Consider the following 17,941-nt stretch of genomic DNA (forward strand, 5'->3'; position numbering starts at 1 on the left):
ATGGCAGCGCAGGCTTGAGAAGGGGCGGCGGTGAGTGTTCCTGAGGCTGGCCCAGTCTGCAACTCGCGTGACTCCCCTTGAGTGAAGCGCCCTGAGCCGTGATGGCGAGGGCCTAAGGGAAGGCGCTGACGGGCCTAGGGCCGCCTTCCCTGGCTGCCCTCGGCCTCCCAGTCCGGAGCTCCTGCCCCTGCCGTTGCTAGGCGGCCGCCTCTGGGCGCAGAGGGCGGGGCAGGCTTATGGGGAAGGGGCTGGCTGCCTGTGCGTGGGAGGGGCTGTGACTTTGGAGCATACCTGTGCCAGGCAGAAGGCCATGGAGCAGTACTGCATCTTGGGCCGCATAGGGGAGGGCGCTCATGGCAACTTTTTCAAGGCCAAGCACGTGGAGGTGAGCACCCAGTCCTTCCTTCGGTTGGAGATCTACCCCATATTCCGACCCATGTTGGGCCATTGCTCCTGCCTCCCATCAGATTCTTGTGGCATGTGCCTATTTCTTTGGCCCCCTTGGTGGGGGTGGGGTGGGGTGCGTCCAGGTTGCGGCCAGTTACCAGCGGTGCTTTTAGATGGCAAGTGTTCCCTGTGAGCACTGTGTGGTTACCTCTGAGCTGTTTTCCCAGTACCGAGACTCCTGGGCCTGATTTCCTTCCAGAATGGGGTAGGGGGCGCGTTCCACTCTCACGAGGGCCTCAAGCCTCGCATCCCATTCCTTTTCCCAGCCCGGGATGGGGTAGCAGTGTCTGCGTCCTGTCCCAAACAGACTGGAGAGATCGTGGCCCTCAAGAAGGTGGCCCTACGGCGGCTGGAGGATGGCATCCCCAACCAGGCCCTGCGGGAGGTCAAGGCCCTGCAGGAGATTGAGGACAGTCAGTATGTGAGTAGGGCTGGTGCCCTGTGCTGGGGTTCCTGCCCTTATCCACTCACTTCCACCCTGGGGACTTGCTGTCTTTTGCTTCCTCACCCCTCACTACTCCCTTTCCTGTCCACTTGTTCACCCTTATTCCCCCCCAGTTATTTCATTCCTCACTCACTCCCTCTCTGTTCACCCACTTATTTCTTTGTGTACTTATTCATTTATTCACTAACATCCCTTTTTGCTCAAAACTTTTAATGAATTCTAATAATAAGGATAATTGCCACCCATTGAGCTCCCATTGTGTTCCGCAGGCTGGATTAGCAGCTTTATGTACATTGTCTTTCTTCTTCTTTTTTTTTTTTTTTTTTTTTGGTCTTTTTAGGGCCACACCCACAGCATATGGCGGTTCCCAGGCTAGGGGTCTAATCAGAGCTGTAGCTGCCGGCCTACCACAGCCACAGCAACAGCAACGTGGGATCTGAGCCCTGTCTCTGACCTACACCACAACTCACAGCAACACCGGATCCTTAACCCACTGAGTGAGGCCAGGGATCTAACCTGCAACCTCATGGATCCTAGTTAGATTCCTTTCTGCTGACCCATAATGGGAACTCCACATTGTCCTTCTGAGTTTTCTCCTCTGATTGGGGAATCAGTACATTTTAACCTTGGGGCCCCCATAGGCTCTACCCTCTGCTGGGCACTGGTGACAAACACTGACCCTGACCTGGCTCTTGAGAACTGAAGTGAAAGTAGTAAGGAGATGGACAGAGGTGCAGGACCCTCCTGGCCTCATTTGTGCTGTGATGGGCCCAGGAGGGGCTGTGGGTACAGGAGGAGAGACACTGCACCCGCCCAGCCTCATTCTCTCTGTGCACATCTCTCTTGACCGTGTCCTGAGTAGAGAATGTGTGTAATTTCCTGGGGAATCCCAAGGGCAGGTCCACCCACCCAACAATGGGTGATACTCTGGCTTGTTGCTTATCCTCTGGAGATGTTCGTGCTATATTGGGTGTCAAAACCATATTATACAACTGCATGTGTCATCCTGGTTTTGTGCAAAAGTATTTTGTATACATCTGTGCATACATATCTGTATGTGCCATATCTGTTGCAAAGTCTGGTGGAATATACTTGTGAGGTTGACAGTAGGTGATAGGATTTTTCTTTTGTGATTTTTTTTTTATCAGTTTGTGCATTATCTGAATGTTGTGTGTTTGTTTCAATCTGTAAAATGATTGTCTCCTACTCTCAAAATCAGAAAAGCAATAATATGGCCCTTCACTTTTTTGTTTTTTTGGCTTTTAGGGCCACACCCACAGCATATGGAGGTTCCCAGGCTAAGGGTCTAATCAGAGCTACAGCTGCCAGCCCACACCACAACCACAGCAATGCCAGATCCAAGCCACTTCTGTGACCTACACCAGAGCTCATGGCAACACCGGATCCTTAACCCACTAAGCAAGGCCAGGGATCAAACCCGCAACCTCATGTTTCCTAGTCGGATTCCTTTCCCCTGCACCATGATGGAAACTCCTCCAGTCTCTTTTTCTATTCATTCAACACTTAAGTTTCTCTTGCCTGACAAGTACGTCTAGGCTCCAGGAGTACAGAGCAGCCTCCTTCCTGTTCTCGCCTCTGGAGCCCTGTGCTCACTGTCCCCCTGCCCAGAACTCCTTCCCAGATCCCTGCATAAGTGAGCCCAGCCCATCTCTTCTGTCTTCATCAGAACCTTCATCAAGATACCCAATAGATTTGTTCTTATGCCTGTCAATCATTTGTCCCCCGAACTCCTTAAAGCCCATCAGGACCCCCTCGCTCTTGCTCCTGCTCACTGCTGTGCAGCCTGGCCCTTGTGACCTGTGGGCCCTCAGGAAGTATATGTGACATATCTCCTGCTGTCCCAGCGCTGGGAGATGTGACCACCAGTGCCTTCTCTTGGTTCTGGGAGTTAATGGCTGTAGAAGAAACAGGAGGTGACCTCTGTGTGTGTGTGTGTGTGTGTGTGTGTGTTTCCAGGTGATTTTCCAGTTCGTAGGCTGGGTGGGGGACCAGACACTGCCCTAAGTGGATTTTCTTAGACGTCCTTTCTCCTGCACTTTACTGGAGCATTAGAGTAGGGTCTTGCCTTCTGTTGGGAGAGGGGAGCACATGAGAGCACCCAGCTCCCTGATTCTAAGCTCAGATCTCCTGTCACCTTTTCTGCCTGGTCTTCTGTTGGGGCAAGAGCCGAGAGTTCCACAGAGGGTGTGAGCCACATGAGTCTGGGGGCTGATGGGATGCCTCTCCCCCCTCCCCCACAGGTTGTGCAGTTGAAGGCTGTGTTCCCGCATAGTGCAGGCTTTGTGCTGGCCTTTGAGTACATGCTGTCAGATCTGGCTGAGGTGCTGCGCCATGCCCAGAGGCCACTGGCCCAGGTGCAGGTCAAGAGCTATTTGCAGATGCTGCTCAAGGGCATTGCCTTCTGCCATGCCAAAAACAATTGCGCATTGGGTCAGTTCCAGCATGGGCTGGGGTGGGACCTGGGGGTGGCTTGGCTGGAGGTAGGCCAGCCCTTGATGTAGGGCATGCTTGAGGAGGGGACAGAGGGGTCAGGGACCATGGGTGAGTGGCCAGGGGTATAGCCCTGCAGGAGGTGCGGTCCTGGGCTGACCCGGGTGCTCAGCCTGCCCAGCTCTCTTATCCTGAGGTCCCATGGGTTCTCACAGGGAACTGTTGCCTCTTTTTGTGCCCTCAGGACCTGAAACCAGCCAACTTGCTAATCAGCGCCTCACGCCAGCTCAAGATAGCAGACTTTGGCCTGGCCTGGGGCCTTTTCCCCAGATGGCTGCCGCCTCTACATGCACCAGGTGGCCACCAGGTATGGAGGACCAGTTCCCAGGCAGGACCAGGCAATGGCCAGGCCCCGACCCTCCCCCTGGGGAAGAGATGCTTCTGGATCTTCTGTCCAAACAGTGTTCCAAGAGCTGGTGTGGGGGCCAGGGTGACCTTCTGGCGCAGGCAGCTTCTTGACAGACGGGTGACTTGGCTCTGACCACCTGCCATCCACTCACAGGTGGTACCGAGCCCCTGAGCTCCTGTATGGTGCCCGCCAGTACAATCAGGGTATCGACCTGTGGTGAGCCTCCTGTGGGCTGGGCAGGTGGTGGGGTGTGGGTGCTCGAGTGTTCTGTTCCCGCTGGGCATTGAGGTCTCCAGGCTATTAGGGGCTGATTTCCTGCTGTGAGCTTAAACATACAGGGGTGCCCTGGGGGAGTCTCCCTTGGTGAGAGTATCTCTGAGGAGTTGTGGTCACTGTTCTTTTTCATGAGAATTTTGAGCTGGGTGGGGATCAGGTGGGATGGGAGTGGCTGTCCCAGGAGGAGGTCTCTGGGTGGAGGTTGGGGAGGTGGTCTGGCCATGGAACATCTCTCTGCAGGGAATGACACCCTGAGACACAGTGTCCCTGAGCCTGGGACCCTGGATAGGAAGGCCCTGAACAGTTCTCTAGGGTAGGATGGTCTGTTTCTGCCTGAAACTGTGAGACTTGGGGGCCGTTTTGGAGGTCTTCCCTGGGATGGGAGGACAGGGTGTATGTCCAGAATGGGAGGCTCTGAGAGGACTTAGAACTGCTGAGGGGTTGAGGCCTGAGAGCTGCAGAGGAAGGGGCATAAGCTCTGTGTTCTAGGCTTGAGGTCTTTCCCGGTTTGGGGGTCTGTATTCTTCACTCTGAAGCCTCTAAGCTACTTTGTGGGTGTTTTGACCCTGGTGTCAGGTGTGAGTGCTGGTGCGGGGAGATCTGTGGCTGTGCTGAGGTCTCTGAGATGTTTGTGTTCTGTATGTGCAGTGCCGTGGGCTGGATCCTGGGGGAGCTGTTGAATGGGTCTCCCCTTTTCCCAGGGGAGAATGACATCAAACAGCTTTGCTGAGTGCTTTGCCTCTTGGGCACCCCCAGCCCTCAAGTCTGACACCTGGACAGGTGTCCTCTGTCTCCCCAAGAACTAGTGACTCCCCTGGCCCACACCTTCTCTCCGGTGGCCCCACAACTCCCTGACCTTCCATTCTCTGTCCTGGCTCAGCTCAGGGGCTCCTCCTGCCCTTCTGGATGCAGGAGAGCTGATCCGTATCCCATCCCCTGTCTGTTCCGACCTGTCCCTGGCACTCACACAGCTCTTACCCAGCTGGGCACAGAGTGGGCTCCCATGAAGTAGAAGAAGGACTGAAAGACTGATTGAGTGCATGATGACAGAGTGACCTGGTGCAAGCAGGGGCTCAGCAGGGCAGGGGCCAGCCCTGACGGGCCTGCTTCTTCTCCAGGAGATGACTACAACAAGATCTCCTTCAAGGAGCAGGTGCCCGTGCCCTTGGAGGAGGTGCTGCTGGATGCCTCTCCCCAGGCTTTGGTCTTTCTGGGGAGGTTCCTCCTCTACCCTCCACTCCAGCGCATTGCAGCCTCCCAGGTAGGCAACACCCAGTGCCCTGAGCCTCCTCATTCGTGCTCATGTGACCCAGCAGTTTGAGGTCCCCCAGAACCCGTGATGGGCTGGGACAGAACCCCCAGAGCCAGGGCAGGAGGGTGTGGAGCAGCTGAGCCTCTCCTGAGCAGACCCCAGAGGGGCTGCAGCAGCCAGGGGTGGCCCGTTAGAAGGGTGTGCCCACATTGCAGAAGAGCACATCTCCAAGTTATTGGTGACTCACCTCTTCATGCCTTTATTCCTTCAGTAAGTATTTACTCAGCATCTGGCACACGCCAGGCATTGTCCTGGGCCCTGGTGCAGAGTGAACAGACAGACGCAGCTCGTGTCTGTGGGGTGTCCAGCCTGTGGTGAGGCAGGACAGCCAGTCTGTGACAGCCCTGAGGAGTGATGTTGGAACTGACTTTGGGGTCACGTAAGGCTTCCTGGAGGATCAGTTTAAGCACAGGGAGCTGTTTCCCCAAGAGAAATAATGAACAGAGGCCTGGAGAGGAGAACCCAGGACAGGTGGATTGTGGCTGGAAGGCAGGGGAGGAGGGCAGGGCCACCTGCCAATGGCAGGGATGGCATCAGAGCCTCTATTGGGTGTACCTGTCCTCCCCTCCTTGCCCTTGGCACTCATACCCTGGTGAGTTCCCATGTCAGCAGTGCCTTCAGAGTGTACTGAGGCCAACTGACCCCTTCTCAGCTCCCTGCTGCTGTCCCCAGTCTAAGTCACCCCCCTGTCCTCACCCCCATTGTATGCTTCCCCTCCTGCCCATTCCCCTGGCAGAGAGGGGGATCTTGTCCAGGGAGGCTGTCACACCCTCCCCTGCAGGGCCCTCCTGTGGCTCCCTCTCAGAGGAGAAACTCAGGTCCTAGTGGCCCTCAGGCATCACACACTAGGGGCCATCCCCTTGGTGACCCTGGCAGCTCCCATTCCACTTGCTCTGGGGCCCCTCCATGTTCCTGGGCCTCACTCATTCATCCTTCAGGTCTCTTCTCAAGCACCACCTCCCGGGGGCTTCCCCTGCCCATCTTCAGGTCTGCAGCCTTTCCGCTGTTCCTCTTTCCTCCTCACTGTCCACCCCCCACAGCACTCATCATCCAATGTGCTCTTTCTCCTACTACTTTATATGATTTATTCCCCTACTCCTCTTTGCTCTGTTTGCTGCTGCATCCTGGGTCCCTGGAGCAGTGCTTGGGCAGCAAGCACTCAGAGGCTTGGAGTCAGCTGCACTGATGAGCAGAGGGAGGAAAGCCTCTTCAGGGCAATGTTGACATCTCCCCCTCAAAGGGAAGTGAGCTGAAGCTGGGATGGGGAGGTGACTGGTTTCCTTTTGCTGTCCCTTGCTTGCTGCCCTCAGGCCCTCCTGCACCAGTACTTCTTCACAGCTCCCCTGCCGGCCCACCCCTCGGAGCTGCCGATTCCCCACTGCCCAGGGGGACCTACCCCCAAGGCCCACCCAGGGTCTCCCCACGTCCATGACTTCCATGTGGACTGGCCTCTGGAGGAGTCGCTGTTGAACCCAGAGCTGATTTGGCCCTTCATCCTGGAGGGCTGAGATGCTGGGCCAGGCCCCGCCAGCGTGCTCCCCACCAGAACCACCCAGGCCTCTTGTTCCCCAGCTCTGTCCTGATTCAGCCACAGGCTGTACCTGGTCCTCCTCTCAGCTGGGTGATGAGGACATCCAGCCCCAGCAGAGGGCACCTGCGGCCTGCGCTGTCAGCTCCCATCTGTGTGCTGCTGACAGGTCCATCCAAGGAGGCAGTGAGTGCTGCTGCTGTGTCTGCCACCGTGCTGCTTCTCTAGCTGCCACCTTCTTGGTCAGGGACGGCCTCGGTAGAGCCATCTGTGGGAGCACTGAGTGTGAGATGTCAGAAACCCAAGTGGGAAGGGAAGTGTGGTTTGATTTTGTTCTCAGAGACATTAAGCACTAGTTCAATTCTGAGATTTAGGATAAAACCCAAATAGTCCTACCTGATGTGTACCCCTCTTCTGCTCCTGTTGAGGGACATGCCTGAGGTAGCATGGTCTCCTGGCCCTTGCTTGTCTCTGGTCACTTGGAAAGTAGCCCCATTCATGGCCACCTTAGTCTTGGGGACTTTCTAGGTGCTTCATGTTTTGAAGCTCCCACTTGAAGGTGAGATGACAGAAGTCAAGGCCAGGGATGGCTCAAGTTGGGGACCCAATAAGTGAACCTCCACATCTTTTCTTTTTTTTCTTTTTTAGGGCTGAACCTGTGGCATATGGAAATTCCCAGGTGAGGGGTCAAATCACAGCTACTGCTGCCAGCCTACACCACAGCCACAGCAACACCAGATCCAAGCCTCATCTGCAACCTATACCACAGCTCATGGCAAGACCGAATCCCCAACCCTCCAAGCAAGCTCAGGGGTTGAACCTGCATCCTGATGGATCCTAGTCAGGTTAATAACCCCTGAGCCATAAAGTGAACTCTGTGACCCTCCACATCTTAATCTGGTTACATCACCCTCAGGATAAGCATGAACCAGGACCACACGGGCCACCTCCTTAATCAGAGACACCAGGCAAATAGGACAGATCTTCCTGAAACTCATTTGTTAACTCAGTAAATCTCAATACAGTCTGAACTGGCTCTTGTTTTCTGTCTTTTGTCTTTTTGTTGTTTTGTTGTTGTTGTTGCTATTTCTTGGGCCGCTCCCGCGGCATATGGAGGTTCCCAGGCTAGGGGTTGAATCGGAGCTGTAGCCACCAGCCTATGCCAGAGCCACAGCAACGTGGGATCCAAGCCGCGTCTGCAACCTACACCACAGCTCACGGCAACGCCGGATCATTAACCCACTGAGCAAGGGCAGGGACCGAACCCGCAACCTCATGGTTCCTAGTCGGATTCATTAACCACTGCGCCACGATGGGAACTCCTGTTTTTCTAATTTAATAATTTGGTAAGTCAATTCTGAAATATATGCAGAAATGAAAGGGTTAAGAGGAGGAGGCAGAAGCCAAAGAAAAGGAGAAAGATGATGAATGGACTTAGCGTATCATATCCCAAGACTCAGGGCTAAAACAAATAAGAAGTGTGGTGTTGGCTTAGAGGTATGTAAAAGCAGACAAATGGAGAAACTTACTCTTAGCAATCTTTTAGTTTAAAATATTCATTTTGTTCCCATGTGGATAAACTCCTGTGAGCACAGAGTTCACAGAGAACTAATGCTGCCACAGTCACTGCCTTCCAGGTTTTTAGAGGGAAAGCACAGTTGTTGCTTACAGGGTAAAGTCTGAGTGTCTCATAGGTCTTCAAAGATATTTTAAGGATCTGGCCTCTGCCTGTTGGACCAGCCACATCTGTAGAGTCTAACCTTTAGCTCTTTCTAGTTATCTCTCATCTCCACATAAATGAAGTCTGTACCCATACCCTGACTGCTGATCTCTGGCCAGTTCCACTCACAAAGATCCTAAACCTTAGTCCACCCTGACATTGACCCTCACCTTGGCCTTGAGCCTTACGCTAAACCTCACCCTGACCCTGACATACAGTCACCCTCACTCAATTCTTTGCCAACTCCTTCCCCACCTATACTTGGCTTGAATCTTGGCATTGACTCTCAGCCTCACTCAAACTCTGACCCTGCTTGACCTAGAATTAACCTTGTGTATGAACTTGGCTCTCATCTTCACCTTAACACTGACCCTCTAATTGACACATTTGATGTTCATTATAACCCTGATCTTGACTTACCTTGACAACAACAAGTTCTCTCCCACTGATCATGACCCAGAACATTACCATGAATGAACCACTGCTGTTCTCAATCTGATTATGACCTTTAACTCTGCTCCTAGAATGTATCCTTGACAAAGACTATCATACCAACCTACCCTGCCCTTGAACTTGAGCCTTGGTATTGAACTACACTATGCCAAAGGTGAAAGAAATATCTGTACCCCAAGCCTGACCATAACCCTAATCTTAATCCTGATTTTGACCTGGACCTCAATTTCACCCTGACCTGGGTCTTCATCCAAACACAGAGCCTCATCACTGACACCCTAATCCCATCCTGACATTAAAGCTGACCTAGACCCTGATCCTGAAATTGAACTTCACACTGACATTGACCTTCATTTTTATGGTGAATGTTCATCCTCAGTCTGATCACCTTCATTTGACCCATCATATCACACTGAACCTTAACCTTGAACCTGATTTTTGACTAAACCAAACTGATCATCTCTGATAATCACAATAATGTCCCCCCAAAGACGCCCATGTCCTGACCTATGAATATATTGCCTTAAACAAAAAAGGGACTTTGCCATGTGATTAAGGGTACATATTTGAGATCGAAAGAGTATCCTGGATTATGCAGATTGGGCCAGTGTAATTGGTGGTGGGGAGGGAGAGGTGGAGGAGGACTTGATTCTTTCCAGCAGCAAGAGGAAAGGAATCCCACCTTGACTTCTAATTGACCTTGGCCTTCACTCTGATCCTGGCAGTTATCCTCATGGTTGATCTTGACTCTAAATCTGCTTTGATGCTTAATCCTGAATATCAACCTCGCCCTCACCTTGACTGAATCCTATTCAGAACTGGACATTCACTGTCAACCTGAATCCAACTTTCAATCGTTCTTTCATCCTGACAACCATAATCCTTACCCTGACCTCATCCTCTTACGGATCCTCTCCGATGATGGAGTCTCAACCTGATCCTCACACTGATCCTCGAACCTGATTCTGACACCATGAGCCTGACCATTGTCTTATCTTGCCCCCTACCTGATCTAGAATTTTACCCTGGACCCTCACCCTCATTCTGATCTTCATCACTGTCTGCCACCCTGACTGCTCTGACACTGAACTTGATCATGACACTTGCTTTTACATTACATTTACATTGTTATCATTTACACTAACTCTGATCTGATCTTGGTCAGGGCCATAACCAAGTCCAGAGTGAGGTCCTGGTATCAGGGCCAAGGCTGGGGTAAGAGCCAGGGTGGGTGCCATGACAAGGGAGGCACCAGGTTTTGGGCAAGGGCCAGTGCCATGGCAGGAGGGAGGCTGAGGGTCATTGTGAAGGTGGGAGTCAGGGCTAGGGCGAAGTGTGTGTTAGAGTGTGCCTGAGTCAGGTAGGGACAAGGGTGGGGTAGATGTCTGATGTTCATAAAATCAAGGGTTTTGATTAGGGCGAGGCTGAGGAAAAGGACCAAATTCTGCATAAGGGCCAGCACCAGGGCAAGGGCTCAAAAGGTGCTGGGTTCAGGGACACCCGAAGGTCCAGCGTGGTCTGGGTAAGGGCAAAGGTCAGAGTGAGGATGAATGTCAGTGTGAGGGAGGAGGCAAGGGTCTGCCGAGTGTTGGGACAATGTGAGAGCCAAGGGGCAGGGCAGAGACCAGTGGAAGGCCAAACAGAAGTGGGTTTGGCAAGCTTTGGGACCTGAGAGGGGATGCTGGCAAGGATCAACCTGGAAGGGCTCAGCCTATGGGGTGGAAGCAGGGTGGAGCAGGGTATGGCCTGTGGGGTGGAAACACCGGGAAGGCGTGGCCTGGCCAGAGCACCTAGGGCGGCAGGGGCCATTTGGGTTTGCATGAGTTGCTTCACGTTTTCTCGTTTCTGGAGGCCTGAGACCTTCTCTGAGCCACCCAGCTGGACAAGGTAGCGCTTCCTGTCCCAAGCGACAGGCAGGGCATGGTTCATGGTCCTGGTGTGACCATGCCAGTCCAACCCTCTGGACTTCAGTTTCCCAAATCTGGGAGGGGGAGTTGGGTGGCCCTGAATACGTACTTGGCAGAGGATATGTGTGGTCCCTAAAGTCATAACCTCGGTGGCCTTTGGAGGGATTGCTCTGAAAGTCTCCTGCCCCTCTGGCTGCCCCTGCATCTGGAGCTCCTGGGGGTTGGCCTGTTCTGGGTACCTGTAAACAAGATAAACCCCTTTGTTTGGCTTAATGATCCCACGTCTTTTGGAATATTCTGGAATTTCCCTTCTGGAGTTTTCCTGGAAGGCCATGATTTCCCCATGAGTGGCACCTTCTTCAGGCTCACTGGGTCGAACTCCCATACTGGCTGCACCAAGTGCCTGTTGAGTGCTTTAATTTGAGTAGCACTTCCCCCCAAGCTACAGGTGTGCTCAGCACACCTGCAACTAAATGATTTATAGGATCTTTGTGTCATGTCAGTTCTTCTCCCCTCTAAACTTTTTCCTAGGAGCTGAATGTTTGTCTCTTTCATCACTGTGTGTATAATCACTGTAGACACCCAGTGGACGGCCTGACATTTAATGTACTTGCAGTGAATGAATTTATTTACTTTTAAAATACATTATTGGAGTTCCCTTCCTTCCAGCTCAATGGTAATGAACCTAACTAGTCTCCACGAGGACCCTGGTTCAATCCCTGGTCTTGCTCAGTGGGTTCATCCCAAGTTGCAGTGAGCTGTGGCATAGGTTGCAGATGCAACTCGGATGTGGTGTTGCTGTGGTTGTGGTATAGGCTGGCAGCTACAGCTCGGATGCGAACCCTACCCTGGGAACTTCTGTATTCCTGTGAGTATGGCCCTAAAAGGACCAAAATGAAATAAGATAAAGTAAAATAAATTTTTAAAATACAGTATTATATTGGAGTTCCTGTTGTAGCTCAGTGGTAACAAACCAGACTAGTATCCATGAGGATGTGGGTTTGCTCTCTGGCCCCATTCAGAAGGTTAAGGATCCAGCATTGCCGTGAGCTGTGGTGTGGGTCACAGACATGGCTCAGATCTGGTGTGGCTGTGGCTGTAGTGTAGGGAAGGAGCTGCAGCTCCGATTTGACCCCTAGCCTGGGAGCTTCCATATGCCCCAGGTGTGGCCATGAAAAGCAAAATCAATCAATCAATCAATCAATCAATGCATGATTATGTAACTTTACATGATCAGACCCTTGCCTGAATTCTGTAATTATGATTTTATTTTATTTATTTGTCTTTTGTCTTTTTAGGGCCACACCCATGGCATATGAAGGTACCCAGGCTAGGGGTTGAATCGGAGCTGTAGCCACTGGCCTACATCACAGCCACAGCAACAAGGGATCTGAGGTGCATCTGTGGCCTACACCACAGGTCACAGCAACACTGGATCCTTAGCCCACTGAACAAGGCCAGGGATTGAACCCACAACCTCATGGTTCCTAGTCGGATTTGTTTCTGCTGCCACCAGGACGGGAACTCCTCAACTTCACATTCTTACCAGCCAAAAAAAAACTTATTAAAGGCTGAGAGAAACTTTGGTCTTGGATGAGTGAGGGCTGTGGAAGTGGGTCCTGGGCTCAGAGAGGATGGTGGTTATTTCTGCCAGAGCTTGGAGAGCCCCATATGTGGATGGCATCCTCAGAGGGTCTGGACCATAAGAAAGCTCCGGAGGGTTTCCACTGAAGCTGTGTAGGCTCTAGAATCCAGGGTGGACCAGCCAGAAAGGCCACAAAGTTGGAGGATGCAGGTGTGGGCTTGAGGGAGGGGGAGACATGGCTCTCTGACCCCTTACCAGGGCCACCCTGAGCCTCTTCTTAATACTTCTACAGAGAGCAGTGTGTGGGAACAGGGCCTGTGTGCCCTCGCTGAGCTAGCAGTTCCATTCCACCACCTTGGCATCTCTGCCACATGCTTTAAGCCAGTGCCTAAATTTACTCCATTGAAGCCACCTGCTAATGGGCTCTGATGCTCTGATGGAGATCAGGGAGTTCCTGTCAAGGCACAGTGGAAATGAATACCACTAGGAACCGTGAAGTTGTGGGTTTGATCCCTGCCCTCGTTTAGTGGGTTAAGGATCTGGCATTGCCATGAGCTGTCATATAGGTCATAGATGCAGCTTTGATCTGGTGTTGCTGTGACTCTGGCATAGGCCAGTGGCTACAGATCAGATTAGACCCCTAGCCTGGGAACCTCCATAAGCCATGGGAGTAGCTCCAGAAAAAGAAAAAAAAAAATGACATGACAAAGTTATTCATTGAATCATAGTTTAAATAGCAAAAGATTGGAAGCACCATAGATGTCCATCCATAAGAGACTGTCTAAATTTTGATCCACCTATCAAATAGAAAACCATACTACCTCAAAAATGAACAGGCATGCTTTTTTTTTTTTTTTTTTTTTTTAGGACTGCAGCCACGTCATATAGAAGTTCCCTATGCCACAGTCACAGCAACGCTGGACCCTTGACCCACTGAACCAGGCCAGGGATCAAACCGGAGTCCTCATGGATACTAGTTGGGTTTGTTACTGCTGAGCAAGAACAGGAACTCCCCAGGATGCTTTTTAATGTATAGTAATAGAAAGATGTCTAAGATATATTATTAAGTTAAAAAAGGTAAGATGAGGAGTTCTTTTGTGACACAGCATGTTAAGGATCAGGCATTTGCACTGCAGTGGATTAGGTTGTTGCCATGGCCTGGATTTGATCCCTGGCCAGGGAAGCTCCGTACACTGTGTGCACGGTCAAAAAAAAAGGCAAGATGAAAAATAGAGCATAGAGAGTGCCACTAGCTGTGTAAAAGGAAAATAATATAAATAATACTTATTTATGCATCATACATAATATGTCTGGAAAAACTACTGAAAAATTTCATGATTGTGGTTACCTGATAGAGGGACTAGAAGGATTGTGGACAGAATAAGAGGCCAACTTTTCACTGGACCTCTTTGTAGTCTTTGAAATGTGAACTGTAAAATTTATTAATTCTTCTTCTTTTTTTTTTTTTTTTTTTGGTTTTTGGAGCCTCACCTGCAGCATATGGAAATTCCCAGGCTACGGGTTGAATCAGAGCTACAGCTGCTGGCCACAGCCACAGCAACAAGGGACTCAAGCCACATCTATGACCTATACTGAAGCTCATGGCAATGCTGGATCCTGGACCCACTGAGCAAGGCCAGGGATTGAACTTGCATCCTCATGGATACTAATCATATTTGTTTCTGCTGCTCCACAATGAGAAATTTCCAAAAGAAGTACCAGAAGGGTCTTGAAGAGGTATTTGCACATCCATATTCATAATCACACTGTTCACAGTAGGCAGATGAAGGAAGCAACGCAAGTGTCCATAGACAGATAAATGACCAAAAAATGCAGTATATCCATGCAATGGAATATTATTCATTACGCTTGGTGGGTTTTTTGGGTTTTTCTTGTTTGTTTGTTTGTTTTTTCTTTTTAGGCAAAAGACCTGTGGCATATGGAAGTTCCCAGGTTAGGGGTTGAATCAGAGCTGCACTGCTGGCCTATGCCACAGTTCACAGCAACGCTGGATCCTTAACCCACTGATCAAGGCCAGGGATCAAACCTGAGTCCTCATGGATACTTGTTTCTTACCACTGAGCCACAAAGGGAACTCCCTATTCATTCTTAAAAAGGAAGAAAAATCTGACACATGCTACAATATGAGTGAACCTTTAGGATATTATGCTAACTGAAAAAAGCCAGTCACAAAAAAAAAAAAAAAAAAAGCGTGTGATTTCACTTATATAAGGTGTGTAGAGAAGTCAAATTCATATTGAGAGAAGTTAACTGATGGTTGCTGGGGCTAAGGAGAGGAGGAAATGGGATGCTGTTTAATGGGTATTGGGTTTCAGTTTTACAAAATGAAAAGTTCTGGATATTGGTTGCACAATACTATAAATACACTTCACACTACTGAACTGAATACTTGGAAATGGTTCAGATGGTAAATTTTATATGTGTTCTTTCCCACAATTAAACTTTAAAGAAGGAAACAGAATCTGAAGGGCTGGTAGGACAACAACAGTATATCTAATATTTAGGAGAGGAGGACGAGATCAGGGCTGACAAAAAGCTGGAAGCTTCACAAATTTGAGGAAAGGCAAAATCTGCAGATTCAAGAAGCTGTGTGAGGAGTTCCCATCGTGGCACAGTGAAAACGAATCTGACTAAGAACCATGAGGTTTCGGGTTCAATCCCTGGCCTACCTCAGTGGGTTAAGGATCTGGCATTGCCCTGAGCTGTGGTGTAGGTCGCAGATGGTTCGGATCTGGCATTTCTGTGGCTGCTGTGTAGGCCAGCAGCTGTAGGTCTGATTTGAACCCCCAGCCTGGGAACCTCCATATGCTGCGCATGCAGCCCTAGAAAAGACAAAAAAAAATTAAAAGTTAAAAAATAAAATAAAAAAAAAGTATCCATACAGAGATGCCACATTGCTTACTGGGGCAAAATATCTCTAATTCCTGTGATTTCTTGTTAGAAGCCATGGAGGCCAGAAGGAAATAGCACACCATTTTTTAAGTGCTAAGAGAAAGGAACTGTTAACAGAATTCTATATCCAGTGAGAATATCCTTCAGGAATGAAAGTGAAAAGAGATTTTCTCAGATGAAGGAAAACCGAGTGAATTTGTTGCCAGTGGATCTAATCTGAAAATTCCTAAAGGATCTTCTTGAGACAGAAGGGGAATGATAATAGAAAGAAGCATGGAATATCAAGAGTGAAAAAGAGGAATATCCAGGGTTGGTATTTGATGAGGATAAAATTATTCTCCACTGAGGTTTTTCTTTCTCTTTCTTTTTTCTTTCTTTCTTTCTTTTTTTTTTTTTTTTTTTTTTTTTTTGTCTTTTTGTCTTTTCTAGGGCTGCTTCCCGTGGTGTATGGAGATTCCCAGGCTACAGGTCAAATGAGAGCTGTAGCCACTGGCCTATGCCAGAGCCACAGCAATGCCAGAGCTGAGCCACATCTGCAACCTACACCACAGCTCACAGCAATGCCAGATCCTTAAGCCACATGAGCAAGGCCAGGGATCGAACCCACAACCTCATGGTTCCTAGTCATATTCATTAATCACTGCACCACAACGGGAACTCCTCCACTGAGGTTTTAAAAATGATGTTTGATGTTTCAAAACAAAAAACTACTGTGGTATTTGAAGTGGTTCTCAATGTATTTGCAAACAATATTTAAAACAAAGTCAGAAACTACTAAAAAAAATGAGGTGTACATGGGCCAACTGAAAGAGCTTCCAATGGCCAAAGTGAAGCAATTTGACCAAGAAAATAAGTAATATAGTAGTAGTTTATAACCCAAAGTATAAAATAAATGGCTATGAATCCCTATTAATAAATAAATGACTAAATTAATAATTCAGACAATCAATAAGGAATAATAAAAATATTTTGTACAGAAGAATTCCAAATAACTTATGTAGGTACTCTGTTCTCAGGACGTGCAGCACAATTTCCTGCTTTTAACTGTAGACTGATTATCATGTCTTATTGTTAAAAAGGACAATATAGAAAGGGAATAAAAAAACAGTGGAAAAATCTAACAGGAGTCAAGGTCAACAACACAAGTGCTAAGTCCTTCCTAGAGTATGTGTATCATTGATATGTGAAGAGAATGGCACTTTACCTCTGTGATCTTCTCCCCAAAGTCCATAAACTGCATCTAATCATGAAGAAACATCAGGCATATTCCAAGTGGGGGACATTCTACAACCTAAGTGACCAGCATCCTCAAAACTGTCAAGGTCATCAAAAAAAAGGTGTCTGAGAAATTGTCACAGCCCAAGAGGGGCCTAAGGAGACATGACAACTAAAAGTAACTTGGTATCATAAATGGAATACTAGAACAGAAAAAACACATGAGGTGAAAACTAAGGAAGTTTGAATAAAAAGTATGGATTTTAAAGTATGGACTTCAGGAATTCCATACTTTAAATTGGCTTAGTGGGTTATGAATCCGACAGGGTCCATGAAGATGTGGGATCTATCCCTGGCCTTGCTCAGTGGATTAAGGATCAGAATGTAGCATCACTGCAAGCTGCAGCATGGGTTGCCATTGTGGCTGGAATCCAGCATTGCTGTTGCTGTGGCTGTGGCATAGGCTGGCAGCTGCAGCTCCGATTCGACCCCTAGCCTGGGAACTTTCTAGAGGCCCTAAAATATATATTTTTAAAACAGAAAGTATATACACATTTTTGTTTGTTGTGGTTGTTTTTTTGTTTTTTTTTTTTTTCCCCAGGGCCATACTCGCAGCATATGGAGGTTCTCAGGCTAGGGGTCGAATGGCAACTATACCTGCCAGCTCACACCACAGCCACAGCAATGCAGGATCAAAGCCACATCTGAGACCTACAACACAGCTCATGGCAACGCTGGATCCTTAACCCACTGAACAAGCTCAAGGCTCAAACCTGTCTCCTCTTGGATGTTGTTCAGTGGACCCTGAGCCATGATTGGAACTCCTTTTTTTCTTTCTTTTTTCCTTTTTTTTTTTTTGAGAGAGAGAGAGAGGGAGAATATGAACATGAGTGCATACCAAGGGAAAAAGAGTAAGAATGAGAATCTAACAGGATATAAACCTGGGTTTCAGGGAGTTCCCATTGTGGCACAGCAGAACCAAATCCAGCTAGTATCCATGAGGATTCGGGTTCTATCCTTGGCCTTGCTCACTGGGTGGAGGATCCAGTGTTGCCGAGAGCTGTGGTGTATGTCAAAGATATGGCTCAGATCTTGCGTCGCTGAATAGTGTCTGAGCGAGACAGATTGAGCGAGGTATTGAAGAGGCAAGAATGCTGAAGAAGCTTTGAAGTATGCTCATGGCAATGACCTAGGCTCATAGCAATGATCTTGGCTTTTAGGGAAGCAAAAGCTAGCACACTGGACCCTGAGGCCCAGTGATGCACCACCATGGCCTCTGA

The 17,941-nt window shown here is 49.3% G+C and overlaps 1 protein-coding gene across 1 annotated transcript; it reads left to right on the forward strand.

The window, feature by feature from the left end:
• Window positions 1-7,904, forward strand: LOC146396297 (uncharacterized). Its single transcript, XM_084995467.1, has 6 exons — window positions 1-12; window positions 139-385; window positions 714-868; window positions 3,588-3,710; window positions 5,147-5,289; window positions 7,517-7,904. The coding sequence occupies exons 1-6, from the start codon at window positions 1-3 to the stop codon at window positions 7,707-7,709; spliced, it is 873 nt and encodes a 290-aa protein (XP_084851593.1). The 3' UTR covers window positions 7,710-7,904.
• The last annotated feature ends 10,037 nt before the right edge of the window (window positions 7,905-17,941 follow it).

This window comes from Sus scrofa, chromosome 14, assembly GCF_054392235.1.
Source record: "Sus scrofa isolate SSC_HxYL_T2T_F1_AM1 chromosome 14, Sscrofa_HxYL_maternal_Yorkshire_Landrace_v2.0, whole genome shotgun sequence".
Taxonomy (NCBI): domain Eukaryota; kingdom Metazoa; phylum Chordata; class Mammalia; order Artiodactyla; family Suidae; genus Sus; species Sus scrofa.

Excerpts from the sequence above, each read along its gene's own strand:
- LOC146396297 (XM_084995467.1), top strand. Across the intron at positions 386-713 it reads TCAAGGCCAAGCACGTGGAG|CCCGGGATGGGGTAGCAGTG; the intron begins GTGAGCACCCAG and ends TCCTTTTCCCAG. Across the intron at positions 869-3,587 it reads AGATTGAGGACAGTCAGTAT|GACCTGAAACCAGCCAACTT; the intron begins GTGAGTAGGGCT and ends TTGTGCCCTCAG.